This window comes from Hippopotamus amphibius, chromosome 1 (assembly GCF_030028045.1).
Source record: "Hippopotamus amphibius kiboko isolate mHipAmp2 chromosome 1, mHipAmp2.hap2, whole genome shotgun sequence".
NCBI classification, from domain to species: Eukaryota; Metazoa; Chordata; class Mammalia; order Artiodactyla; family Hippopotamidae; genus Hippopotamus; species Hippopotamus amphibius.
In genome coordinates, this window is record NC_080186.1 from 114,211,535 (window position 1) to 114,239,361 (window position 27,827).

Here is a 27,827-nt window from a genome sequence, read left to right on the forward strand (position 1 = left end):
TGGGAGGGGTGAGTGACGAAGCTGGGAAGGCCCTTCTTCAGGGACGAGGTGGTATTGACTGAGACGGGCAGGGAAAAAGCATCTTCCTCCACCTCATTCTGTGTGGTCCCTTTTGTATCCTGGACACTGAGGCATCTGTTTACTCCCTACCCCTGAAAAAAATACAACTCAGAAATGACACATGGCTAACTAAGGACTTTATTTCAAACAAAAATTAAAAATAAAAAATTGAGAGCTATTTCCCTGGGTGTGGGAAAGGGATGAGGGCAAGGAATTTCCCGTGGCTAGGCCAGTACCCTCAGACTGGAGGGGCTGTGATCATTCCCTTCCTCACAAGCGGGGTGGGCAACTCAGCAAGTGCAGGACCCTGTGCCAAAGCCCGCCTACCTGGGGAGCTCGGGACGGGTCGGGCAGCAGCACGGCCAAAGGCCAACCACAGGATCGAGTCCTAAGTACCAAGAACCTACTCTTTTCTCCTTCCTGGGGCCCAGAACACTAAGAGAATGGCCTGTGGAAAGAACCTCTTGGACCCTGGTGAGGCGAAAAAGGCCCCAGTGTCCCTCACGTTTATCACTCTGTCCTCTGGAGGGCAGTGAGTCCTGGAGTCTGTCAGGTAATACTGACACAGCTGGGGGCGCGGCAGGGACGCCCCAGCAAGTCTGGACCCCACCCTGGCAAGCTCTACAGTTACCACATGATCCTCTGTATTTCTTGCCTTCCATTTCCCTTGGTGGATGGCTAGGTGGGTGGGGCTTCCTGGGTTAGGGTTTCTCTGACAAGGGCCTTCCCGGGGAGGGTCCCCTGAATCCCCCACCGCTCTGAGGCCTGAGAAGGAGGGTGTCACATGATGCCATTGGTGAGGTACTGGAAGCCGTCGTAGAGTTTGGTGGTGATAGACCGCATGCTGCCGTCCACCATCTGCTCCACCAGCAGCTGGAGCTGCTCCTCAGTCATGCTCATGTGGAATCTCTCCTTGAGGTTGCGGATGGTGCTGGAGCCGTGGAAGCAAGGAAGCTGAGAACCTGGGGGCGGCAGCGAGGCAACAGGGTCACGGGTGGGAAGGAGGGAGCAGCAGTGGTGACAGCCACAGCCAGTGCAGAGCCGGGCTGTCTCAGGTGCCCCTTCCCTCCCACCTCACAGAGATCCCTAACAGTGTGGGTGCAGTTCTGCTTGGGCAGAGAAGGGGGAGCTGCCGGGAGGGCCTTGAGCCCTTCTTCATCCCACACTCCTAAGCCCCTCTCGGTGAGGGCACGAGAGCAGAGGAGGGCAGAGGGCCAACACCACATCTACCCCAGTGAGGGTGGAGGGAGCAGTCTTAGGACCCAGAGGGAAGGCTGGAAAGAGTCTAGGGAACGGGCCCTGAGCTGAGCACTTATCTGGTTGCAGGCCTCTGCCTAGCTACGTCTGACACTCACAGATGACCTGGGCCACCGTCATCACGGGGCCAGACGGGGATGCTCCTGAGCAACGGCGACAACCTGTGGGGTGGGGGCGGGGATGGGGAGGGAGAGACTGGCAGCTCAGACTGGGTGGACACCACAGCCTTGAGGAAATGGGGATGAGGGCCCAGAGGAGCGGGGAGAGGAGGAATCCTGGACAGAAGACTGCAGATGGCAAGGCCGTGAGTAAGCAGCAGTGAGAGCAGATAAAGATGAGAGAGGAACACGTCTTGGCTCAGAGCAGAAGGGGTGCGAATTGCGACAGGGAAGGGGTCTGAGGAGAGGGCAACCAGAGGTCAAAGGCCAGTGGGGAACAAGGTGGTGACTGAAAACTCCTGGGCTGGTGAAAAGCTGAGTGATGGAAGGAAGACAGAAGCTCAGTGTTGGAGGCTGGCGATGGGACTGTCCTTTCCCTGAGTGCACCCAGGAGGTAGTTTCTGCTGCCTCCACCCTCCCACCCCCAGGCCTAGCTCTGTCAGGAATCAGGAAGCATGTGCCGAAGGAGAAACAGGGCCCTGGATCAGAGCTGGAAACCCTCTGGGAGCTCCCGCCCCCAGTCTTGAGGCGGAATCAACTTTCTGGAGGTTCCATGCCCCAGGGCCCCAACATAAGCGGGAATCCCGAGGCACCGTGGGTGCCGCCCTATCCCCAACACCTGGCTTCTCCCCACCTTGCTGCATGATCTCCACGATCTGCACCACCTTATCCATGTGCTTCCGAGCAGCAATGAGCCCCTGCAGCATCAACATCTTGTAGTAGTTGAACATGTCGCCATCCAGGCCGCCCATCACCTGGGAGGAGAGGAGTTGTGTGCGCAAGGGGGCTCAGTGTCAGAACTTCCTCCCCTGGGCAAACGTGCCAAACTCTGTTACTTCCCCGACTCTTACCAGGCAGGAAGCCTCCCGGGACATCCAACCTCACCCTGACTTATTGCCATTTCTGTCGTCTGTCCCCATCTAGGGAGAGCCTATCAGCTCCCCCTCCCTCGACAGAAAGAACACAGTGAGGCACCTCTCCTTCCTGACTCACGTCCACAAACTCTGTGGTCAGCTTAAAGGCTGAGGTCTCAAAGCCCAGGTTTCGGGGTGAGCTGGACAGGATGAAGCCAAAGTCGATGTGGATGATGTGGCCTTCTGCGTCCAACAGGATGTTCCCATTGTGTCTGAGGAGGGGGCAGCGGAGAGGAAGAGGCAGTAGTGAGTCTGACTGAGGTGGGAACTTCAAGCTGCAACACACTGGCCACATGACACCAGGCAAGGGCCCTGCCACGTTTCCTGCTGCCTATAGCTCTGGGTCCAACCTCCTAGAACCCAAAGCCAACAGTGAGAAGAAAGGAAATCAGAAAAGTAAACTGCTCACAAAGGCTGTGGGGTCTGATTTCCTATCATTAACAACCTAATAAAATAGTTTAAGATTACTCAAATCTCCCAGTAATTGTGCCTCTAAGCACCCAAACCGATCCCAATCTAGTAGAGAAGTGCGAGGCTAGGAAAGAAGGCCTCTGTGCGCCAACCAGCTGCCACAGAGGCCAAGCACTTGGCTTAGGGGGAGGCCTCTAGTCACAATCTAATTACCTATGTTTTGTTTGTAATTCTTATTAGCCCACTGCAGATCAGAAGCCCCACTGGAAGGGAGCAGTGATCGCAGGCTGAGTGGAGTTTAAATGTAAAATAGTGTGGGGGCTTCGCAGAGTCAGTTTTAACTATCTGGTAAAAGTGCTTATGTAAAAAAAATTCTCCGGAGGCAATTCCTACAGGCTAGCTGCAGGAAGAAGAGTTAAAGGGAGATAAATCCCAGGTCTTTGTGATTCCCAAATGAATGGGCAGTCGAAGGAGGAACAATTAACATGCTAAGCACGTGAGGACTGGCCCATAATGGACCTCCTCTGCGTCAACAGAGGCTTTGTTAGGTTAAGAGCTCATGGTGTGAGGCCACCTTCTCGGGGGCCGGTCTGACTGGCCAAAAAGACGGGGACAGAGGGAGAACCCAGTCCCATCTGAGTCCTTCCCCCTTCTGGGAAAGCATGACAAATTCAGCAACACACACAATCTTGAAAGCCAGAAAGTTCTAGATGTCCTAGTTCAGCCTCTCACTTTACAGGTGAGGAAATAGAGGCCCTGAGAAGAGAACTGACTTGCCCAAGGTCCCAAGCCAGTGAGGGGCAGTTTCTCTCTCTCCTTAAGTGCTGGAGTTAACTCTAGCTGCAAAGCTACGGGGGACTCGCTCTGAAGCAGTTAAGGAGACCTTCACCTGCCTTCAGCTTGGGGCCCCCTTCACTGCGGCCGCTTCTCTCCAGTGGGTGAGTCCATTCATGACTTGACTACATCTATTCTTTTTTGACTTATTATGAAAGGTTTACCAGCTGCCTGTCCTCTCTCCCCCTTTTAAAGGATGGACTCTCATCTTCCAAATGTATTAGTCTCCTAAAGAAAAGCCCAGAGGCCCAACTAGCACCTGCTTCCCTGCTCCCACTTACTCAACCCAGGGGCTCAGGCTCTAGGCTCTCTGGGCCTTTGGTTCCAAATGCTGACTCTTTAGGGACAGCCTAAAGCTTAGAACCAGGTTCCTTATAAACAATGACATTTCCCTTCAGTTCTCAAATGCAAAGCCTCTGCTGGCTTCATCTGTAAGGCTGGCAGGGTGGAAGGAGCACAGGTTCTGAAAGTTTCCTGACCCTAATTTCCCTCCTGAGGAAACACCTGTTTGACAGCATTTTCATCTGGTTTCAATATAAGAATGTCAGGCCCAACAGGCACGTGAAAAGATGCTCATCGTTGCTAATTATTAGAGAAATGCAAATCAAAGCCACAGTAAGGTATCACCTCATACCAGTCAGAATGGCCATCATCAAAAAAGTCTACAAATAATAAATTTGGAGCGGGTGTGGAGAAAAGGGAATGTAAATTGGTGCAGCCACTATGGAAAACAGTATGGAGTTTCCTTGAGAAACTAAAATTAGTGTTATCCAGCAATTTCCCTTCTGGGCATGTATCTGGAAAAGACAAAGACTCTAATTCAAACAGATAGATGCACCTCAATGTACACTGCAGCACTATGTACAATAGCCAAGACAAGGAAGCAACCTAAATGTCCATCAACAGATGAATGGATAAATAAGATGTGGTGTGTACACACACACACACACACACACACACACACACACAAAATGGAATATTACTCAGCCATAAAAAAGAATGAAATAATGCCATTTTCAGCAACATGGATAGACCCAGAGATCACCATACTAAATGAAGTAAGTCAGACAAATATTATATGGTATCAATTCTTTGTGGAATCTAAAAAAATAATACAAATGAACTTATTTACAAAACAGAAACAGACTCACAGACAAAGAAAACAAAGTTATGGTTACCAAAGGGGAAGGGGGGATAAATTAGGAGTATGGGATTAACAGATACACACTACCATATATAAAACAGATACATGGGGGACTTCCTAGGTGGCGCAGTGGTTAAGAATCTGCCTGCAAGTGCAGGGGACACGGGTTCGAGCCCTGCTCTGGGAAGATTCCCACATGCCATGGAGCAACTAAAGCCCATGCGCCACAACTACTGAGCCCATGCGCCACAACTACTGAAGCCCATGCACCTAGAGCCCATGCTCCGCAACAAGAGAAGCCACTGCAATGAGGAGCCTGCGCACCACAATGAAGAGTAGCCCCCGCTTGCCGCAATTAGAGAAAAACCCGTGTGCAGCAACGAAGATCCAATGCAGCCAATAAACAAATTAAATAAATTTATTAAAAAAAAAGATAAATGATAAACATTTACTATATAGCACAGATAAGTGTATTCAATATCTTGTATTAACCTATAATGGAAAAGAATCTGAAAAAGAATACCTGTGTGTGTGTGTGTATCCATATATATATATGTCTCAATCACTTTGCTGAAGTTCACCTGAAGTGAACACAATATTGCAAATCAACTATATGCTTCAATTACACACAACAAAAAAAGAATGTCAGGCCATCACAGGCACTTAGTAGATGCTAGGTTTCTGATAAGCGGCTGTTAGCTAATCTTAACGTGCTGACGTATCACTTGGAACCCTGGAAGCACTGGCCACTGAATCAGTGTTTTCCCAGGACAGCTGCCCTCGGCCCTCTGAGAGGAGCAACTCACAGGAGCATTCCAGGTATTGACTCTGAGTCACTCTCTGGAGACAGTCTTAAAAAGCAGGGCCTCAAGCGTGTAATTATCTCTGTACGATATGTTGTTCATCCACATGCGAAGGTGAGCTTCACAAAGGTCACATGATATTGGGAGAAATGGCAGCTCTGGGCAAAACAAAAGATACTTAAGAGTTTTGGAAATCATATGTTGGAACAAGGAGGAGCATTCAGGGCTGGCAGTTTCAACTTGGTGTCTACCATGTCTCTCACATCCATCTGCTTCTTTCTGCTATCAGTCACTACCACTGCCCTCAGGCCAGGCCTCATTACCTCTTGCTTCACTGCTAAAGAACCACTTACATCCAACCTCACCAAAGTGCCACAGGGAGCATTCATTCAATACAGACTGGATCATGGCATTCCCTCTGCCTGCAGAATAAAACTCCTCAGCCTCATAATGAAGGTCCCACTAATCTGGCCTCAACTTACCTGATGTCACCGCTACTACTGTGCCATGCAGTGTGGCCCAAGCTTTAATTACCTCCAGTTGTTTCCTCTGCCTGGAACATCCTTCCCCCACAGCTTTCTGTGTCCTCATTCTCCTTCATCCTTCAGGACCCTGCTTGCTCAAACCCTTGCTCCTCCCATAAATCCCTCACTTCTTTGCCCCTTACCCTGGGGTACCTGTCAGCTGCTTCCTAGCCTTCATGGCATATGAACGCATCTGTCTCTGCTTAAAATATGTTGTTTGTTTCATCTTTACATCTTGGCAATGGAAAGTGGTGGTGAATAAATGAAGGGACAGAGGGAACCCTGGAGAAAAGGTTAGGATGAGGGACAGGAATTTACCTACCTGTCCTTGACTTGCAGCAGGTAGCAGACCAAGCAGTAGCCAGCACAACTCTGCACAAAATTGCGCTGGGCACTGAGGAACGCCTCAGTGGTGTAACTGCCATGCTCCTGCAGGAAGTAATCGAGCAAGGAGAGCTGTGACTGTTTCTTCACCTGGTGGATAGACACAGCGTTGACCACTGGTTCAATCATGCCACTGTCGGCCGAAATCACAAGAATCTTGTATGGCTTGATCCACAGGGGTACTCGCTCCTGTTCCCAAATGGACTGTGAGGAAACACAGAGGCATTGAGACTCTCTCTAAATGGGGGGAGGAGGCTAAAATCTCCTCTGTCCCCAACCTTGGACAGTTCCCATTCTTGGTGGCATTTGATTCTAGGCCATCAAGTGAGTAAAAGCCCCTGATCCCACTGAGAACCAGTTTTGAAAGGAAGTCCAGGGTATGACAAGACACAGGGTGGCGTATGGGAAAAGGCATCATACAGAGAGAAGTCCAAAAAAGGGAGGGAGAAGAAGAAACCTCACTGTCACCTCCCAAGCTGGGCGAGTGGGAGCTATTAATCCAAGTGCAAAGAACATGGAAAAAAACCAAAAAGGATTTAGGTTCAGAGAAAGCTTCTCCAGAAAATAAAAATATTTATATAAAGAACTGATTAGGGACTTCCTTGGCGGTGCAGTGGTTAAGAATCCGCCTGCCAACGCAGGGTTCCACCCCTGCTCCACAGGAAGATCCCACATGCCGCAGAGCAGCTAAGCCCATGTGCCACAACTGTTGAGCCTGTGTGCTGCAAATACTGAAGCCCACGCGCCTAGAGCCTGTGCTCTGCAATAAGAGAAGCCACTGCACTGAGAAGCCTGCGCACAGCAATGAAGAATATCCCCCATTCGCGGCAACTAGAGAAAGCCTGTGTGCAGCAACGAAGACGCAACACAGCCAATAAACAAATAAATAAATAAATGGGGGGGAGGGGGAAGAACTGATTAAACAGGTGAAGTCGCTTGTAGGCAACCAATCCGGGGGTCATGGATCAACATCTCAGCCCAATGCAACCCACTTGCTGCACATGTCAGTTGGGAGTCCCGATCAGCGATCAGAACAGGTGCCAGTGACAGAAGGGCCACAAGAGGTCGCTGTGGAGCTGCTCCTGGGGCTGTACTTCCGGGGAGGAGCACCAGCTTAGTTTAATGTAAATCCAACTTAGACCTGGGCAGGAAGCTGGTCCCCAGCAGAGCTCCCTGCAGAAGGACCTGCATGATTACCTCAGGTGGGCTGTGGATGGACGGAGTTTTCCTTCTTTCTCCCTCTTCCTTACCTGTAGTTGCTTCAACACCTGGAAGGCCAGCAGCTCCTGCCGAAGGTCATCCCCACACTTGACAATGACTGACAGGAGCCGCCAATTGGGGAGATGGCCATAGGGGGAACCCTCTCTAATGCGCCTATGAAGAGAAGAAGAAGGTATCAAAGGGTGATGCCAGGTTGAGGACAGAGACACAGCTTCTATCAAATGTCCAAATCAAACTCCCCACAAGGTAAGGACTCAGATTGCCTGGGGGCCTGATGGATTTTGCCGGGGAGGCTGAGAGACAATATGGATGGTGGACTTCTATCCAACTCACCGCACTTTCTCCTGCCAGGGCTCTTTGAGAGCAACCGCAGAAGGGTCTTCTGGGTCTCGTTTGAAGGCTGTAGGGGTGTGAGCCAGCTGCTCCGAAAGGCGCCGTCTAGCAGGAAGAAACTATATCATTTGCTTGGAGGAGTTACCCCAGAGCCTCATGTCCCTGTCTATGCCGGCATTTCCTGCACTGTTTCCTTGATTCTGGGCACACAGAGACAGAAACCTGGGCTGAGAGAGACTCACGGAAGGAGACACACCACTAATAACCTTTTTGCTAACCTGGTGGTTTGTCATCATGTTAAATGCAGATTACCAGGCCCTCCCCATTCTCCTACCAAGATTCTACATTCAGAACAGGTGAGGCTCCAGCATCTGCATTTCCAGTAAGATCTCCTCCCTCTCCCTGGATTCTGACATGTGTATCCTCAGACCCACTTGGGAAACGTTGCTGTGCTTCGTTCCTCTGGTGCTTTTGCTCCTTTGGAGTCCTTTTAAAATTTAATTTCTTTCTGTAGTAGCCCAGTAATTTCTCAACCCACACCTTCACTGCCTCAAGTTTGGTGGCCTCAGGACAAGGAAAGAGTAAGGAGAGAGAGAAGAGGGAAAAATACAGGCTGACAGAGAGGAAGGGGACAAAGAGACAGGCAGTGCCTAAGAGCAGGATGAAAAATGAGGGGCCACGGGGTCTGGCCATACCGGATGTCGCCCGCTGCAATGAACACAGGCTCCTTGCTCTCCTGGCTGGTGATGCTATCCACAGAGAACTGGGAGATGTTGTCACAGCTGTTGGTGTGCACTTCAGGGAGCTGGGGAGGGCAGGGGACTGCAGGTCAGAAGGGCTAAGCACAGGGGTCGCCTCTTCACCTCCTCCTCAGATCACCCTGCGTGCTGCATCTCCACGACACGATCAGCCCTCCCTTCCAAACCCTGCTCGGAAAAGCCTCGCCCCGTTACTCACCATCCTGACCACTCAGACCCCAAACTGCCTAGGCCCCCACAAAGGCCCTCTAGCAGTGTTTTTCAATGTGTCAACTAACTGCATCAGAATTACCTGGAATGCTGCTAAAACGCAGATCCCAAACCACACCATCGACCTGAATTAGAATGACTGGGAATGGGATCGGGAAGTCTGAAATTTCTAACAAGTTCTCCAGAAGACTTCCAATGCACTCAAGTTTGCAAACCACTGCCATGACCATCACAGAAAGCGGAACTTTCAGCCTTATATTGAGAGCTCTCCAAGGTCAGGGATGCATTCTCCCTTAAGGTCCAGAACAGACCCTCTCCAGGCTAGGTTCCTCTGAGCATTTCTTCAACCTAAGTCATTCACTCTTATCTCCCCATCTCTCTCTAACTATACAATACTCTACCAGACCCCAGGGTCCATATCAAGTCCCTTCTTTACTCTTTCCTTTGTACCAGTGCATTTTTCCTTAACCTCTTTCATCACTTACTGCACATTGCCTTGTTGTGTATCTTATATGTAGATTTTTTTCTTAAATGTCTGCATCCAGTCTCCCCAGCTGGACTGTAAGCTCAAGTACAGAGAGTCTGCCTTTTTATAAAGTGAAGTCTGGTTGTGCCACAGTGGCAATAAAATCCTGCTCTGGACCCCTACAACCCCAGAACAAAACCCAACTTTCTTTCCACAGCTCACAGGATCCTTCTTACAACCTGGCCCATGCCAGCCTCTCCAGCCTCACTCTTCACCACTCCTTATCTTATGACCACACAACACAGCCACGCAAAATTTCTTTCCATTCTTAAAATGGGCCAAGCTCTCTCGTGTCTTCCAGACTTTGCACGTGCTGTCCCCTCTGCCTGGAATACTCTGTCCGGCTAATTGCTACCTACCTTCAGTCCTCAGCTGAGATATGAATTCCTCCGGGAAATCTTTTGGGGTGTGTCCAACCCAAAGTCTGCAATAATGCTACCTCAGGTGCTCCCATGACACCCCATGCTCTCTAGCACAACCTGGATCACTCCACAATACATCTACTTGCTGACTGGTCTCGTTCTCTCTCCTATTAGGTCATAAGCTCCTCGCAGGCAGGGGCCAAGCCTTGTTTACTAGGATATAGCACTCAAGGCTGGCACAAAGAAGGCCCTCCATAAATATTCCCTGAGTGAATGAATGAATGTATGACTTATTCTTCTCTGCTTTCCTAAGACAATTTTATATAGCTGGTGTTCAATACATATTTTGATTAAATTTTCCACACTCCCCTGGGCTTAGACGTTCCTCCTTACAGTAAGCCGAAGTTCTTCTTGCAGGGAAACGAGCTCCAGCTGCATTTATCCCAGACTAGAGCTGTTCAGAGCCTTCCCCTCTCACACCTGTCAATACCTACCCCACTCAACTGGGTACTTGCGTCAGCCTGCCTCAGGGTGTGCTGTGTCGTCTCAAATATATTCTCCTGAAAGCTCCAGGAGAATAGGTGCTTGCCCTTGGAGCTCCCTCACCTCCACCTGCAGCTCGCCTATGTCATCCACCGACCAGGCCTCATCATCGTTGTCATAGTTGGGCACAGTGCTGAAGCTGCCTGCCCGCTGCTCGTGGGTGATGCCGCATTCGGGCAGGTTCTCTACAGACCGGGTGCTCCGAATTCGGTTCTCAGGGATCCGGGCGGGGACATTGGTGGTGTCAAAGTTTTCACATTCGAGGACTTCCACATAGATCAGGTAGGGAGCCTGGGGGGGCAGTGAGAACAGTATTTGCAACTTATCTCCACCACTGTTCCCCCAAAACCTCAACTCTGCTAACACAATTCTTCCTGCTGCCCACTCCGAATCCATCAGTCCCCTGACACCAGGAATGCCATATTTAGGGCAGGAACTTATCCTATGAACATCTATATAAAGAATTTGGCTGAGAGAGTACGCAGGTATTTAAAATGTTTCAGCTGAGCTTCAGAATGCATAGCTGATGCACCTGGGCAAAACGAAACTATCAATTACCACCCATTCATGGAGGCCTGAACATCTCTGTGGGCTTGTTCTAAAAACAGACAAAAAGACTGGGAAAAAGTTGGACACTGTTCCAAGCAGGATTCTAATCTTTAATATGTCTTCTAGAAAAAAAAATCTGAACCACTGTACTCATTTCAACCAGTAGACTAATTTAGCTAATTCTCCCCTTCTCCCTCCCCACTGTGATCAGAAAAGCTCTTAGAAACAAAGATTTCTCTACTCTCATTGTTGCTGTACCTGGAAAGCCTAAGAGTTATAGAAGGGCTGAGAAGAGCTACCAAAAGGACTGTAAGGAGGGAGGAGAGTGGCTCTCTCCTAAGACACACAAGGGGCAGGCTGGAAAGATCAGGTCTCTTTGGTCTGGAAAAACAACACCCAAGAAGGGGGACGGGAGGGTCCTCGGGATCACAACAGTGCGGAGGTAAAGTCAGGGCTGACACGTGTACATGAGCTACAGAGGGAACCTAGGATGCCAGTGGGGCGTCCCTGGGCACATACACACACCCTGGATAACCACGGCAGTAGTCAGATGAGGGGTGTGGTTTCAGCCACAGCCTACCTACCTTGTCCTTAGAGTTGAGGACAACAGCCTGGGTGTGGGGCACGCGGACCACGTGGTGATCAAAGCCGGCAGTGGGCAGCCAGACTCGGGCAGGAAGCTTATGGTTGAGCAGGGAGAGCTCTGAGATCAGCCGCTGTGTTTTCTGCTCCTTAGTGGGGAGCGTGGCCAACCGCTTGCCAATCGCCATCAGGGACTTGATGAATTCTCGCTCAGGAGCCAGTCTGACAGGCTACAGGGGGTTGGGGTGAAGTAAAAGATGGTGAAGAAACCATAGAAAAAAGTGGCCCACCCAGTCACTCCTGGACATACAGGCCAGGGGTCCCAGTGTCTCTAGAACTCCAGGGAAGGAGCTAATTTTGGCCCACTTAGGAGATTCCACCCACCCCTGTCAACCTGAATTGGGAACAGGTGGAAAAGCCAGCACAGTCCCTTCTCCACAGGCTTTTTCTTGAGGGGAAGGGGGCAGTATGTGTGAATCCAGGTCACCAGGGGCACCACTCTTCTCTTAGACTTGAGTTCCTGAGGAACTGTCCCAAGGCTTCAAGACGGGTGGGGGGATGACACCCAGAGAGGTCAGCCAGGGACCCAGAGAGAAATGCTGTTCACACCTGACGTGCTTCACCCATCTCAAGAACGAGGCTGTCCCCCTCCCGACCCGAATCCTTGGGCTGGGTCTCCAGCAGGGCCCCCAAGGCCAGGGAGGGGAGCTGCGAGTCAGCATCTCCCCTTTCAAAGGAGGACTCCATCCCTTCAAATGACGTGGGTTGCTTTCCACGGCCTCCCCCCGTCCACCCCACAATCTCTCACAAAGGGTCCGTGCACATGCAGGGGATGAGGGAAGGAGAAGCAGACTCTGCACTCCTGAGGGAACAATCAGTGGGGAAAGGAAAAGCAGACGGCGGGGGGCAGGGCTGCGCAGGTGGGTGGAGAAGACAACCGCTCCTTTCAGTCCCTGATGATGGCCCTGAAGGCCCGTTTTGTCAGGGACTCCTCCTTGGGTCCTCTTCCCCTGCCTCTCAGGGCCTAGCCTCTCCACAGGAACTCCCTCCTGGGGGCTTGGCTGCTCACGCTGGGCACTTCGTTCTCGGAAAGGGCAAACTCCGTCTGGGGAGTAAGGCGGGGTGGGGAAAAAGATGGACTCAGCTGGACAGGAAGCAGGGCTCTTTCCCCAGCCTAAGTCCTTCCACCGTAAGGGGCATTTTATCAAGATAGCCACCCCGTCCCATCTCTCCTCAGCTAGATAAGAACAGTATCTCTTCCTCTTAGAGAAACAGTAGTATTTCACTCACCAGGCTTCTCTCCCTCTCTGTGTGTCTTGCTTAGTCTCCTGAGTGAGAATTTCTACCCTCATTCCCTCACACTGCAAAAAAGAGCTTCCTTTGAAAGCTGGGCAGTACCATGTCCACCTCTGCATGTGCACAGAGCCAGGGTTCAAACGGACAGCTCATCTCTCAGCCTCTACCCCACCGGGGGCTGGCTCAGGGCCCCATACAGTAATGAAAAACAGGGTGTCTGAGTCAGTCAGGAATGCTTGGGGAGGCAGGGTTGAAAAGAGATAAAGACAGGAAGACAACAGAACTAGACCTCTGTGGTCCCTGCAAATATCCCAGGGGCTTCATAGAGAAAGAGAAAGAACGGAAGAGGAAATTTGGAGACTCACGCCTTCATTTATCCTGATGCCTTAATCCATCCACTCAGGTGGCAAACGGTCATGGTCCCTAGGACCTTCCAGCCCCACCAATTCATAGTTATGTCAGATTAGAAACAACAGAATTCCTTCCCATCCTCAATTCAGCATTTGGGTCGGGGCCCCCTAAATCACATCAGCATGTTGGAAATGTGACCCCAGACCCCGAGAGAGAGGCGCTGCCACATGGGAGGAGATAGGAATCATGACTGAAAGGGGATCAGCACAGAACAGAGAAAACTGATTGGGTAGACAAATCAAAAATAAAATGTAAAAAAATCATCCAAACTCCCAGAGGGTCCAGCATTTCCTCTCACGTCTCTGCCCAGCAACAAGGTCCGAGACCCTGTGGGACCAGAGGGTAAGGGGTTAGTCCAGGGGGAACAAGCAAGGAGAAGGAGGAGTAAGGAACATCCTGGGCAGTGAGCTGGGAAAGGGAAGAGCTCAGACCTGGAAGAAATGTGGTTGAAGTTAAAAAAGAAAACCGGCTGTGGGGAGGTAGAACTTTCCTTCAGGCCAAATCCTGTTTGCTTTTCGAGTCAGCTCACCCAGCACAGGGCCTAGCATTTGGAAGACGCTGAATAAGTATTTGATGGTCTGATGGCAGAAGCCATGGGGAGAGGGTTCTGGGTGGGAGAACCAGCATCCTGGGGGTTTCCTGCCAAGCAGTTTTTGGCTCCAATCCAGAGGTAAATTCTCTCTCTCCCCCAGCTGTTTGCTCTAGAGACCCAGGAGCTGGGGGCTGAGCTGCACTGCATCCCAGCTGTCTCTGGGAGAAGGATCGGCGAAGCCCAACTCAGCCTGGGCTCAGAGCACTGGCAAAAATCGGGCAGGGGCTCCTCCAGGTCTCGGAGGCCTGGGAGGGAGGCACTGATGTCCCAGGAAAAAAAGGCACCTTTTAACTCCAGCCTTGACCTGGGGACTCAGAAGACCTGGGGACGGAGAGGAAATGCGGCCATGGGGGGAGCCTGCCACCCAGTCCCAGCCTGGCCCCACTTACGGAACTGAATGACTTATCAATACTCTCGGTGCTGGAGGAGAGCTCCTGGGAAAGGGCCGGAGGGCAAGGGGAGAAGGAGGGGGCAGGGAGGGAAGGGAGAGAGACAAAGGCAAAGAATTTAGCTCCAACTTGGATCATAACTGCTTCTCTTGTGTAGCTCTACCTCTCCGCTTTAATGAAAGAAAGTCAACCCACAAATGCCACTTGCCCAGTATCTTGACACCTGTGGAAGATGCTAGAAGGCTAGCACAGACCTTGAGGTCAGAAGGGTTGAAGAGACAGTGGCCTCTGCTTTCCATTTCTTCCCTTCTCTTCTTGCCTGCCCAAGTCTTCCTTCCAGGACAAATCCTTAGGGAGTAGCTCTGTGCTGCCAGGCTTCCGCGCTTTCTCCTTATCCACTCACACGCGCTCAACCAGCCCCTTCTCTATGGAGACCACCACCGAGAGACTGAATTTAACAAGCTTCATGGCCCCCATACTGGAAATCCCATGTTCCTCCAGCTTCTTGGAAATGTCAAGGAGGAAGCAGAAGAGCTAAACTTTCAGTGCCAGGTACATCCCCTCTCTAATCAGCCTCACTAGCCCCCTGGGAAACCTAATCCCAACCTTGAATCATGTGACAAGGAACACGCTGGACCCATGAGCATGAAACCTCTGGGCTAGGTGCTGCTGGGAGTTAAGGATGAATACCCTTCTTATCTACCAAACTTCTGCAGGCTTCCTATCAGGGTATTTCACATGATACTCAATAAATTACAATTTTTTAACCTAAGTTGCGGAGCCAGGTCCATCTGAGAAAGCTGAGTAGCTGAGCAGCCGCAGCTGTCCTAGTCCCAGCCCAGGGGATTTAGCTAAACCTCAGCCCATTCCTATGTCTTACTGCTGTCCTTGGGCAAAACAAGGGAAAGAGCCGGTACTGAAACCCATTCAGCAGCTCTGCTGCAGCTTGTGCACAGGCCCATCCTGGGCTCCGTCCACCAAGGCCTCCCAGGGCAGGGAGAAGGGGCAATACGTGCGATAGATGTGCAGGAAGGGAGGGGCCTGGACTCAAGAGACAAAGTCCCAGGAACTCCCAGGGCAGGAGGGCAGTGGTCATTGAGCTGTGAGCCTTTCAAGCATCTACTTAATTCAATTCCATGGTTTAAGCTGTATTCTAGCTGGAGGTCCTCTTGTCAGATCTTTCTTTGAAGAATCTGGGGAGGGGGCACTTTGAGGGAGAAGCCAAGCCGAACACTCTCCCAAAGCAACTCTTCTGCTTTGTGTAGGGGTGCGAGGAAGAACTGAGGCAGTGAGGATGCTAGAGGCTATGATGACTTACTGGTTCATTTTTACTTATGAGCTGGGTGGGGAACGAACAGCAGGCAGGATATTGGTTCCATGAGCCACACTCCAGCTGACTCTCCTACAGATAGGACAGTCCTGTCTGACTCATTAACAGCCTTGGGGGAAGGGAGGTATATCATGACCTGCTCCTCTCTCCTGTTTGCTTGAGTCACTCAAACTGAGTCAGCTCCACCGAGAAAAGCCTGAGGCCAAGAAGCTGACATCACACTCCATCAGGCTGGAAGGCCCGCTGGGGTCCCCAGTGTGCTATGCAGCGTATTTCTCTGTACAAAGGTCGCAGCCCTGAGAAGACGATGCTGATCTACAAGTGTCATTATGTGGGGCAGCATGTGGGGTGGGCACAGTAGCTAAGTTACTCTCTGACCCTGCAACCCCAACCCTATGTCAAAAGATCTACCAATTGGTTACAACTGGAAAGGAAAACTGCCTGACAGAGTCCCCTGACTAGGCTGATAGAAACTGCTTTGAAGGAGTGGGTTTGGAGGGGTGGGGAATGGAGGGAGATGGCAGAAATCAGTGCTAGAGCCCTCCTAATATAGGGGAGAGTGTAAAGGATTCCTCATTAACAGAAAACAACCCTCTGTGAGATCTGGGCAGAGAAGAACACTGTAGGGAGACCCCAGGCAGGAAGAGACTGCATGAGCACCCGGGCCTCTTCTCTGAGGCCTCGCTTCACCCTCCAGAGCTTCTCTACTGGTGGCATGAGAGCAGGATTAAACTCAGAACCCACAGGCAAAGTGAGAGATGGGGAGCAGTGACTCCTTCTGGAGTCTCTGCTCAGACCTTAGATAATTATGTGTTTTGTTTTAGTAAGCTATATACTTCCTCCTCACATGCAAGAATCAACATTTCAAGAGAGTCACAAACTCCACCAAAAAACTATTAGAACCAATAAATTCAGGAAAGTTTCAGGATACAAAATCAAGAGTCACAAACTAAACAATTTCCTAGGTAATGAGTTCTCCATACTATCTTGGTAAGTTCCTGGAGGGAAGGACAGCATTTTATCCTACATCCTCCACTGCCTTTAGCCTCTGCACAGTGTACAAGCTCAAGAGCTATATGTTGAGTGAATAAATGTTGCATGACAGGGGAGAAGGAGGATTAAAAAGAAACAAAAACAATTCCCTTGGTATTTGAGAGACAAAGGCCTTGAAAAATGTATCCTCAAAATGCCAAAGGGGTTTGGAGAGATCTCTGTGCTGAAGACTCCAATGCTTAGACTCCTGGTGACTCTCACTCTCAAATTTCCTGAGGAGCCACAGTGGATTCAGGTGTCTCTTTCTGCCAGCATCAGATAACCTGAGCCTGCCTGGGGACGTGGTATCTCCTTCCTTTCCTGGATCTACTGACCCAAGATAAAAGAGCCAGGTTGGGAAGAATGGCAGCTGGAGAAGCCAACCTAGAGGATTTAAGCACTCACGGAATACCTGTGACTCAGCGTCACCCAAAATCCCATTCCAGGCTGGAGTTAGATGCAAGGAAGAGGGACTGAGGACCAACACAGAGTAAGAAAAGCCCGAGGCCTCAGTTCTTCTGGTCCTAAGATGAGAACTACAAAATGTCTGCAGAGAAAAGCCAAGAGGCACCTGACAAGGGGCACCAAGGGATTCATTTCCAGCTGCTCACACTCATACTGCTACAGGCTTAACCCCAGGAGGAGGAGCCCAAACCCTTCACGCCCTTAGTCCCACCAGCTCCGGGTGAGTCTTCCTGCTCCGCAACAGCCTCCCTTCATGACTCTGGGCTGCCCTGCCAAGCTCAACCAGCAATGAAAATGGTCTGTTCTGGTTCTGAGAACTGTTGGGCTCTGCCTGTGCGTGGACGTGGAAACCTCCGTGGCTAAGGCCTAGGCTGTTCTTCCCCATATGGGTTCTGACAGCTGAGGCCTGGTCTAATATGCACTGGTTGAGAGACCTGGGGCAAATCATCTAACCTAAGCTGTTTCCTCAATGGTAAAATAATACCTGTCTGCTAGGGGTGTTGTGAGGATTAAATGTAAAGTATTTGATACGATGTTTGGCACGTACTAAGTGCTCAATAAATGTTAGCTCCTTTAGCCTATTATTCTCATAATAAAATACCGAATTTCCAGAGAGACCAGGCTCTGTAGTCTCCCTGCCTCCTGCCTTCCCTTCCCTAGTCACTCTGACCTCTCTCTAGTTGAAAGAGGTCCCATTGTACCAAAAACGTGGGTGTGTTATGTGCCCCACAGAGGCAGATGCCAGCACCATGCCTATATGCATTTTCCAACAAGAGCAAATTCCTCGTTCTTTTCTGCCTTCTTTCCCAGGCTAGGCTGGCAGCCAGGATGGGAGTGTGGCTGGTGGTGAGTCAGGGGTGGGGTGGGGACTGGGGTGCCATTGTCTGCCTGGGACATCTGGTCACTAAAACTTGGTTGTCCACTGGGCAACTTCCCCTGCTATCTGTCCAGATGTGGAATGAAAAGCGGGTGTAACCTATGATGTGCTTATCTCATCCCTGCTCTGTATCCTAAATGGGATACCCCGACTGCTGCTCTCACTTCTTTAGGCTTCAGGTCCTTGACGTGACACTGGGTATGCCCAAGATTTACTCTACCCTAGAACTGCTTTCCTCTTCCTTTTGTGCTTCTCCCAAATAATATGGGAAAGAGACAAGCAAGACATTCCCTCCTCCAAGGAAAGGCAGACCCGAGGGCATTCTGCAGATGCCTGAAAGATAGGGAATGAACCTTACCCTCCTGTCAACAAAGAGCAGGACCTTCAGGGAGTGGGGGAGGGGGATTATGAGGAGGAGTGGCTAGGAAAGTGAAGCTGAGGCTCTGCTTAGCATCTCCCCTCCCCCGGCACACACAAAATTCACACAGAGGCCCTTCTCCCCCATGGGTGCTGCTCTGAGAGGTCCTGGTAGATTTCCCAGGTTTCAAGTCAGGCTGGGGAGGGGCTCTGCCACAGTTCTCAGTAATTACGAGAACGGCAGTGCAATTTAGTGAAAACACACTGGACAGAGTCAGGAGTACCAGCCTTGCTGTTAGCTACATGACCTGAAGCAAGTCACTTTATCTCTCTGGGTCTCCGAGTTCTTCCTCTGTAAAATGAGGCAGCTGCAATACATGAATTCTAAGGTCTTTTTCCATTCTAACATTCCATGCTTTTATCGATGAAATGAAACACAGGGAAGGAGAGAAAGGACAGAGCAACCCTACGTCAGACATCCTGTCTCCAGGCCCCCTTGCTCGCCCCTCTGTCCCTCCCGCGGAGTTTACCTCATCCTCATTCTCCACTTTAGGATTGCTGGCTGTTCGTTTCAGGTTGCTGCTGAGACTTATGCTGGCGGTGGCATCTGACTTAGAGCGCTGGTGAGTCCTTTTAGAGGGAGACAGCCCTGTGTCAGGGGCTGGGCTCAAGGAGGGCAGCTCCCTCTTTCGGTGAGCTGGCTTCAGCTCATCTGAGAGGATCAGCTTCCGCAGCTTGGTCCCACGGGAGTGTCGCTGAGTGGAAATGTGCATGTCTGAAGAGTAGGCCCCCAACAACAGGGCACACTGCAGGGAAAAGTTAATGCTCTGGCGGCAGCGGTGGACTATGTAGGGCTTGATGGCATCACCCACGTCCTCATCCATGTGGATGTACATGTTAAGCAACTGGGGCAGATAGAAGTCCACGTCCTCATTACGAAAGCAGAAGAGCCGGTTGCCAATGTAGGCTTGCACTCCAGGCTCCTTGGAGTTATACAGGTATGAGATGGCCATGGAGATGTCAAACAGTTTTGACTCAAACAGCCTCAGCAGCCAAGACTGTTTGGCTGAGTTGTTCTGCCGCCGCCTTCTTGCTCCCTTGGCTGTGCCCGAGGCCACTGTGGCCCCCATCTCATCTTCCTCCTCCCTTATCTGGGCGGGTGGATCATCCAGGCAACGGATCTCACCGTCCACACCATCCCCATTGACCAACTCCAGTGGGGTGCCTCTGCTAGGGATGGCCACGCCTCCGTGCAAAAGCTTGACTTTCTCCAGCACCTCCTGGCAGGCCTTCTGGGCCACCTCAGGGTCAATCACTGATAGTTCCCCGACCCCCTCCGTGATGACACTTAGCAAGGAGCCCCCATTATTCCCCGGTGGGCCAGGAGTGGGCTCAGAAGTTGGCTTCAGGGGGGCAGGCTCCACTACCGTGTCTCCCATGGCCACAGCCAGACTTCGAGCTTCCAAGCTACAGAAGGAAGGCGGGAGAAAGGAACAGAAAGGGAGACACACACACACACGTTGGTTAGTGGTGCCATCCTCAGGTCTTCCCTTCGCCATGCAACCTTCCCACGCACCTCCTCTCTTTCTGTCTCCCTGGACTCATTCAAAATCAGATGAAAAGTCCTCTCCCCCCAAGGAAGCTCTGCCTGACTGCCGCCCCCACTTCTGCTTGCTACGGTACTCTCCATTCCTTCCGCACAGAGCTACTCGGCTTAGCCTCTGTTCTCAACCTGCATTCGCAAAACGTTGCTCTATATGTGTTACATTTACACAGGCTTACAAATGCTTCATGTAGACTGGGAAGCAGTTCTGGTCTTAATTCCCTTATCTCCAACTCTTCAAATGCTTTTCTATCTCCATGCTCTTCCCGTATCTCCTCTTAAATGCCTGCCAATAACCTTTTTTCTTTTCCTCTTTGAATTGTATTTCCTTACTCATGTAACACTCCATACCCAGGTCCTGAACATCTCACCTTTATTTAGTGTTAAAATCTTGATGTATTTTTCTAGTTACAGATACTTTCTTACCTTCCCTTTTAGACTCAAAGCTCCCAAGAAATAAGGGCCAGAAACTACCACACCAGGCTTCACTGAGAAGAAAAACCTCTAAAACAACCATCATCAACCCTGCTGAAGTGTGCCATTTCTCTGCTTGTCTGACTTCATGACATCCTTCTCCCTTTCTCCAGTGCTATGGCAGCTGAAGGATAGTGGAAAAACTCAACCTGGAGTCAAATAGGCTGAGTCGAGGTTCAGAATCCTGGCTCTGCCATTATGAGATGTGCAAACTTACACAAACCACGTATCTTCTGAGTTTCAGTTTCCTCAACTGCAAAATGGGGAAAACATATCTGTTTATTGTTGCTGTGTAGAATAAATAACTTCATGTGTGTCAAAGGATCTACCACAGTCCCTGGCATACAGTAGTACTTAACAAATGCTAGCTGAATCCTAATCCCCTAAAAGGTTAGTAAACAATGCATGTGCACACACATGTTGTTTATAAGGGAAGTGAATTACAGTTAACACTCATTACTTGAGACTCTTCCAAAACATTCACCCCAACACTACCTTCCCCATTCTCATACACACACTCCAAGAACTGGGGGGCTGTGAGAAGGCAGAAAGGTATCAGGCTGGAACTCACGTGCCTAGAATGTCCAAAGAACAGGGAGGAACAGGAATCACATAACCAAGAATTCTTCTCTGGAGGGACTCTCAGAAGGAAAGTCAGTGAGAGAACACTGTTGATAAAAGCCACTGCTTTCCTAGAATGATTCTTCAGAACCCCACCAAATCCAAATCAGGAGAATCAGTGCAGAACAGGAGGAAATTTCAAAGCAAGGACTGGGAGAGGCACACTGCCAATGTCAGATCAACCCAGCTCCAGAGCCTGGCTGTAGTCAGCAATGGACTCAGAGGCCTCTTCACGAAAATACAAATAGAGTGAGTCTAAGACACTCAAGAGCATGAGCGAGAGAAAGGCAGAAGCAACTATGGAGCTGGAATGCAGATCATTTCTAACTGATAGTGACATCAGCTTTGACAGTAGTGAACCTGGGTGCATACACTTTGGGTAAGTGGAAGGAGGCTCAGGATACAGATTCTCTAGTCGCTCTGCAAAGCCACGGTTTCCACTACCACTCTTTCAGTGCCTCTTCTTGCAATTCTGAAATGTTAAGACTCAAGGTTACCTTCATCTGCCCAACATTATATAGTACAGCTCCCTGTCTCCCAGCAGTCAACCACTAAAGTTTTGCAGGAAGACAGATGGGGAACTCAATTCTCAGAGAGCATCAAAAATGGCTACTTCGGTTTATCTTTCTCCCAACTCCGTCAAGCAAGAAGTTCATCCCCAAATTTAACTTTTCTGATGCAGTTTTGTGCTTGGAATCAGCAAAAAGGTGGCAACTCTTTCACTATGCTTTCTCCCAAATTAGGCAGTGCCTTCTGAGCAGCAGAACCAGCATGGCTGCCTGTGCAGATCTGTCTCTACTTGCAACTGCAGGCTGCACAGGAATAATAAGGAGGAAGCTTTCATCACTCCCTGCCGCACCTTTGTAGGACACTCTGCACCAGAGGGTCCACTCAACTTCAACTGGGACCACTGCCTCTTAGGTCTGCTTTTAGAAACTCACATAACAGCCTCAATCACGTTATGCAACCAACTCTTTTTTCTCGATCTCTCTATGTTTGGCATATTTTATTCTTTTCCTCTAATTCCAGAGACTTCCAAGTCACCAAAAGCTCCTAAAAGTCCACTTTCAAAACTTCCAAGAGAATGAAGTTCAGACATTCCCTCACAAACAACATCTCAGATTTCACTAGGAAATGCAGAAGACTGGGAAAAATGGTCACAACTGGGATTATTACAGGCACCAGGAAGGAAGGAAGGAGACCGTCATTTCTTTTATCTCAGGGCTTAGTTAGAAATTCCACACTGCAGTATTCAGGGGACTTCCCCACTGAACAGAATAAGTCCCCCATTTGGTAGCCTTTACCCCCCAGGGAACAGACAATGTCAAGAGGAGGAGGAAAACCAAACTCCTTTTCTGTATAGGCAGCTCTGTCACTAGAAACTACCAAACTGGAGCGAGGCCTCCCTCCTGGCCTTTCTGAGCCTCAGGAACTGCCTGCATCTGAAGCAAGTCATAGGGAGAAGGAGGAGTTGAAGGAAATTTAGTATTTTTGGCAATTTAGACAATAAGAAATAAGAAGTGGATTTTCCCAAACCTAAATCCAGATATGGTCTCAACATCAATTCACTCCCTTTCAAATGCAAAGAAAATATAGCTTTGAAAATAACTATTCTAAAGAGAGTGAAAGGACTAGAAAGCATAAAAGGAAGAAAGTTTCTGCTTTCATCACCCTGCCCCTTATAAGTCAGAGAACAAGAAAAAGACAAGAGGAGAAAATCCAAACCTTTCATAGCAAGTGACTTCTATGGCCCTCAAGGACATTCAAACAATTGAGACGCCACACTTCACACTGGGAGCCTAAACTGGTCTTCCAGTGAGACTGGAAGAGAACTGGAGGCCTACCCCGCCCCAGACTAGCAGCTGGCTTCTAGGAGAGGGGTGTCTGTGTGTGGGTTGAGGGAATGCTGACAACTGACTGGCTCCACACCTTACGTCTGGGCAATGCAGGGAACCCTCAGCTGAGCATCGGGGGTTGTTCAGGGCAAAACAAAGAAGAGCAGCAGTGAAAGGGGACAGCGAGGGTACATGTGCATGTGTTCCAGGACTGAGCATTTAAGTAAATGTCTGCAGAAAACTCGGGGGCAAGGGATGCTATCACTTAACATGGTTTCCCACTTCTCATCACCTCAGAAGATTCTAGGCAAACAAACCTTCATGGCCTCCACTGAAGGACGTGGTGGATTGGTTTCTGCTAGGACAGGATATAAAGAGCCCCAAATCAGTTTTCTCACCCAATTAATCACTATCCCCTTCTTAAGATCTTTTTCCATGAACTAGATAAATACGAATGGTTCGGATCAATCCTCATGTTTTTATATGTTCCTGTATTTTCATAGAACGACCCTTAAGAGATCTTCTAATTTAGTGCTCTGCCTCCAAGCAAATAGATGAGCTCAATTTTCCACCTCCTTTTAAAAGATCCCTTTGGACAAAAAAAAAAAAAAAAAAATCCCTTTGACATGGATCATGTGAATTGGAAAAAAGAGTAGTGGAGCCAATATCTTCATCCTACAAGGTAGGTAGTTAAGAGAGGCTATTAAAAGTTAATGGAGGGCTTCCTAGGTGGCTCAGTGGTTAAGAACCCGCCTGCCAATGAAGGGGACACGGATTTGATCTTTGCTCCAGGATGATCCCACATGCTGCGGGGCAAATAAGCCCGTGCACCACAACTATTGAGCCTGTGCTCCAGAGCTCATGAGCCATAACTGTTGAGCCTGTGTGCCGCAACTACTGAAGCCCACGCGCCTAGAGCCTGTGTTCCACAAGAGAAGCCACTGCAATGAGAAGCTTATGCACCACCATGAAGAGTAGCCCCGCTCGCGGCAACTAGAGAAAGCCTGTGTGCAGCATCAAAGACCCAACCCAATGCAGCCAATAAATAAATAAATAAATTTATTTAAAAAAAATTAATGGAAAGAAAAGGAGGTTCAAATATGTTATTTAAAGTTACACAGGCTTCCAGTAGAAATAAAAATTAAAATTATATAAACAAGAGGTATGAATCTTCTAAAGTGCAATCTTCTTTTGTAACAATTAATAAACCAAGAAATAGAGGCAAGAGCATTTTATCTAAGGCTATGGCAATAACTGTCAGAGAGAAACACTGTAATAATTAACAAGTTAACTCTAGGAGTAGGGATGAAGGGAAAGGGACTACTGATTTTCATCATAAACTCCTTAAGTACCACTGGATTTATTCAAATGCATGTATGCCTTCAGTAATAATTTTTAAAAAGAAGGTGCTCTTCAAAAGAGACCCCTAATCATCCTAAGCCGTCTGTTCCGCTGTTGAGAATCTCCTCCTCAAGTCTCAAGGTCTAACTCAAATCTTTCTTTAAGGAGGCCTTAGCACACCTTTCCCCCTTAACCTCAATGGTTAAAAACGGGAGATTGAGTACAACGTTTTCCTTGTAGAAACACAGAGCCGAGCAGTCAAACAGGCTCACGCCCTACCAGGAACCAGGTAAATACTTACCCAAGGCCCCAAGGCAGGGTGGCATCAGGGGAGAGGGCATTCTCAAGCTACCAGCAGGAGGGTAGGGAGAGCAGTGGTCTCAGGGTAATTAAGTCAATATTAAATTAGGCTGAGAATTCTGTTCAGGGCTATAGAGCTGGTATAAGCAGATTCCAGTCAGACAGCCCAAGCCAGCTCTGGGAGCCCCTGCTCTAACAGGCAGATGGCAAAGAAAGCAACCTGTACACTCACCTCTCTCCGAACTGTTCCTCCCTGCCGCAAGCTCCAAATGCACTTGAACTAGGCCCTCTCCTGTCTCATGCCAGTTACTGAAAGGTCCCTCTCAAACTTTGCCCCCAAATCAAAGAATCTCAATTTGCTGCTTTAGATGGTGTTTAGCAAACATGTTCTCATGCAGTGTGGACCTAGCTCTGCGAAGGAAGCAGGGAAACTAAGGGAAATATGACTTCTCTTTGAGGGTGCTTCCAAGGAGTGAAGCTCTCCTAAAAAGGCGAATTATGAGATTGAAAAGGGAGAAGTGGGACGAGGTAGCATGATTACTTTCAAACAGGCCTGGACTAGCAAGATGAATGGAACTTCATGTGCCCTCTTTGCTATCGCAGGCCAAGAGACATGGCATACAAGGGAGCAACTCGTTTCCTAAGTCCCAACTCACTCCACGTTTTCTTTTCCAGCCAGTTTCCTCAAAGGACTTTCCCACAAACATACTTTCCACCTACAGAATCTGGAGTTATGGCTCAAGTGCAAGACGAACAGCGAAGGTGGTCAGCAACTTAAAGGAGTGGGGGAAAAAAAGCAAGGCAGATGAAAGACGCAGGTCTGGGGACTCTGCTGGTGGCACAGTGGCTAAGAATCCGCCTGCCAGTGCAGGGGACACGGGTTCCATCCCTGGTCCGTGAAGATGCCACATGCCGCGAAGCAAGTAAGCCTGTGTGCCACAACTACTGAGACTGTGCTCTACAGCCCAGACGGCACAACTACTGAGCCCGTGTGCCACAAAACTACTGAAGCCCATGCACCGCAACGAAGAGTAGACCCAGCTCACCGCAACTAGAGAAAGCCCAGGCTTTGAAGCAATGAAGCAGCAATGAAGACCCAACACAGCCGGAAGAAAAAAAGAAAAAAAAAAGAAAAAGGAAGCAGGCCTGGAGCTTGTCTTTCAAACTGATTCACTCCCATGGCTGTAGACTAGAAAGGCCCAACAGAGAGACCAGAATGAAGAAAATTCTCAGAACAACTAAATTACTACTAATAAATACCTTGTGTCTGAGGAGAATGTTTTGTAAACAAATAATCAAGTCTAATTTTTTCCTCAACCAACATCCTGCTCCAAGCCTATTACTGCACTGATGTCTACAGTGTGGACCATCTTCCCAAAAAAGGTCACTCTAAAGGTCAAGTGAGGAAGTCACATGCTGAACCCAGGAGTCCTGATTCTGAATATACAGGCTCTTTCCATTGTCTCATGTTCCTTTTTCCAGTTACCCCCTGACCAACCCCACTCGAGGCCTAAGCTCTTATGGAATCCACCAAAACCATTCTAGTAAAGCCACAGACAGTAAACTGATTCCTCTTAGGTAGTGGGAAGACACTCTATTCTGTGATCCCTTTAAGACAAGCCTAAAATTAAATAATGCAAAACAAAATTTCTCACAGCCTCATTCGGTTTCCATGCAGGCCTGTTCATTCCTCCAACAAAGTGTAATCTGATAGGAACTTCTTCAAACTTGCTCCATCCTTCAGAAACACCCTTCTGTCCAGAGAAGAGCCTGAGACAGCTGAGGCTCCCCCTCCTCCCAACAATTTTCTTCTCAGCTCAAAGTTTAGCTGATCCTGAAATAAGTGGTATGTAAAGGGAAAGAGCGAGACAGAGAATACATAAAGACCATAGGGAAGACAGAACCAAGTGTCACAGGCATCAGCAAAAGCCTTGAACCTCAAGGGAGGTGTCAAAGTTGAAAATCCTGAATGGGAAGGGGCTTTGTCAGATCTCTCTTCTACAGGAACAAACCTCCAGGGGTTGGGGGATTGGGGAAGGGTAGAGGGAAGCTAAAGAAAGTTACAGGAATCATGAGGCACTCCAGAGAAGAAGGGTAAGGCTTAAAGTCAAAGCAAAATGTAAACAGTACCGTGGGAATGATGGTGCGGGCCTGAGATCCCTTAAGGAGATGGGAATAGACGATTCTTGGAAGCCAAGAGCTGGGTGGGTGGGAGGCAGTGAGGTCATGGAATCAGAAGCAGCAGCAGCAGAAGAGAGGGCCACACACAACCTTTAGATCAGGGAAACGGGAACCCAGCGCTGGGGCGGCACAGAGACATCGGAGGGAAGGGGCAAAATCGGAAAAGGGATAAAGGCGGAGGCCATGGGAAAGATTCGGGGCTGGAGCACAGACAACGAGGGAAGCCAAACAAGGATAATATAAAAGGCGTCGCGATGTGTGTTGACGACTTAAGAGAAAATAATTCGGGACCGAGGCAACGGGGGGGGGGGGGGGGGGGGGGATCCCCGGGCGGAGGGAGGAGCTAAACAGAAGAGGAAGCCAAAAAGCAGAGGAGGACCCCGGGCTCGGGAAGAAAGGGTGGAGAAGGTGCCCGGGGCGCAGCTGCCACCGGGAGGGCAGTTTTGTAGTCGAACCCACGCGCGGGGGCGGGGGACGCCGCGCGGGACGAGGTGGGAGAGGGACCCCTTCACACACAGGGCGAGGGGCACTCACGGGGCAGGAGCAGCTTACCTCCGGGGGACCCCGGCGGAGGGGGTGCGGGCGGTCGGGGTCGGCTGCCGACACCGCCGCCTCAGCAGCAGCGGCCGCTCCCGGGTCCCATTGGCCGCCTGCGCTTCCCTGACAGCGGCCGCGGCGGCTGCACCAGGCCCCGGCCGCGGGGCTGCCCTCGGCGCCGCCTGAGGGGGCCTTCGCGCTGCCCGACGTCCCACCGGGCCTCACGGCCTTCTCGTCCTCCCTCGCACAACCAAGACCAGACAGCAACAGCGGCACCACCCAGCGGATCTCGATTTTTCTTCTGAGCTCAGGCCCTCCTTCGTGGGCTATGCTTTCTTGCTTCTCCGCCGCTCAGGACCCTACCGCTCCCATAGTAATCTGAGGAGTCGGGTGAGCTGCCTGCAACACGCCTGTTCAGAAACAGAGAAGGGGGCGGGGAAGAGATATTTGGAAGCTGGGGAGGGAGGCGAAGGCCAGGGGAGGGGCTTACGGGTGGGAGGCGGGGCCAATCTTTGGGAGGCGGACCTAAGAGGCGGAGTGTGCGAGGCTAAGGAAGCCGAAAGGGAAGTAAGATTTGCTGGATGAGGGGCAGGGGCTCCCGGCCCAGAGCAGA

General features: G+C 50.0%; 1 protein-coding gene across 5 annotated transcripts; it reads right to left on the reverse strand.

Annotated features, from left to right (window-relative positions):
* Positions 1-180: 180 nt before the first annotated feature.
* On the reverse strand, positions 181-27,634 carry PI4KB (phosphatidylinositol 4-kinase beta). Of its 5 annotated transcripts, XM_057723129.1 has the most exons (13): positions 26,152-26,314; positions 18,853-19,789; positions 14,262-14,306; positions 11,576-11,803; positions 10,506-10,733; positions 8,739-8,848; positions 8,044-8,148; positions 7,740-7,863; positions 6,428-6,693; positions 2,469-2,601; positions 2,110-2,230; positions 1,416-1,478; positions 181-1,022 (listed from the first exon to the last, which is right to left on the reverse strand). In XM_057723129.1, the coding sequence occupies exons 1-13, from the start codon at positions 26,157-26,159 to the stop codon at positions 841-843; spliced, it is 2,550 nt and encodes an 849-aa protein (XP_057579112.1). In that variant the 5' UTR covers positions 26,160-26,314; the 3' UTR covers positions 181-840. The 5 variants fall into 5 exon arrangements, with proteins under 5 accessions (XP_057579112.1, XP_057579087.1, XP_057579080.1 ...); XM_057723104.1 differs by lacking the exons at positions 1,416-1,478; positions 26,152-26,314 and adding an exon at positions 27,230-27,634; XM_057723097.1 differs by lacking the exon at positions 1,416-1,478 and having other exon boundaries at positions 26,152-26,307.
* Positions 27,635-27,827: the final 193 nt, after the last annotated feature.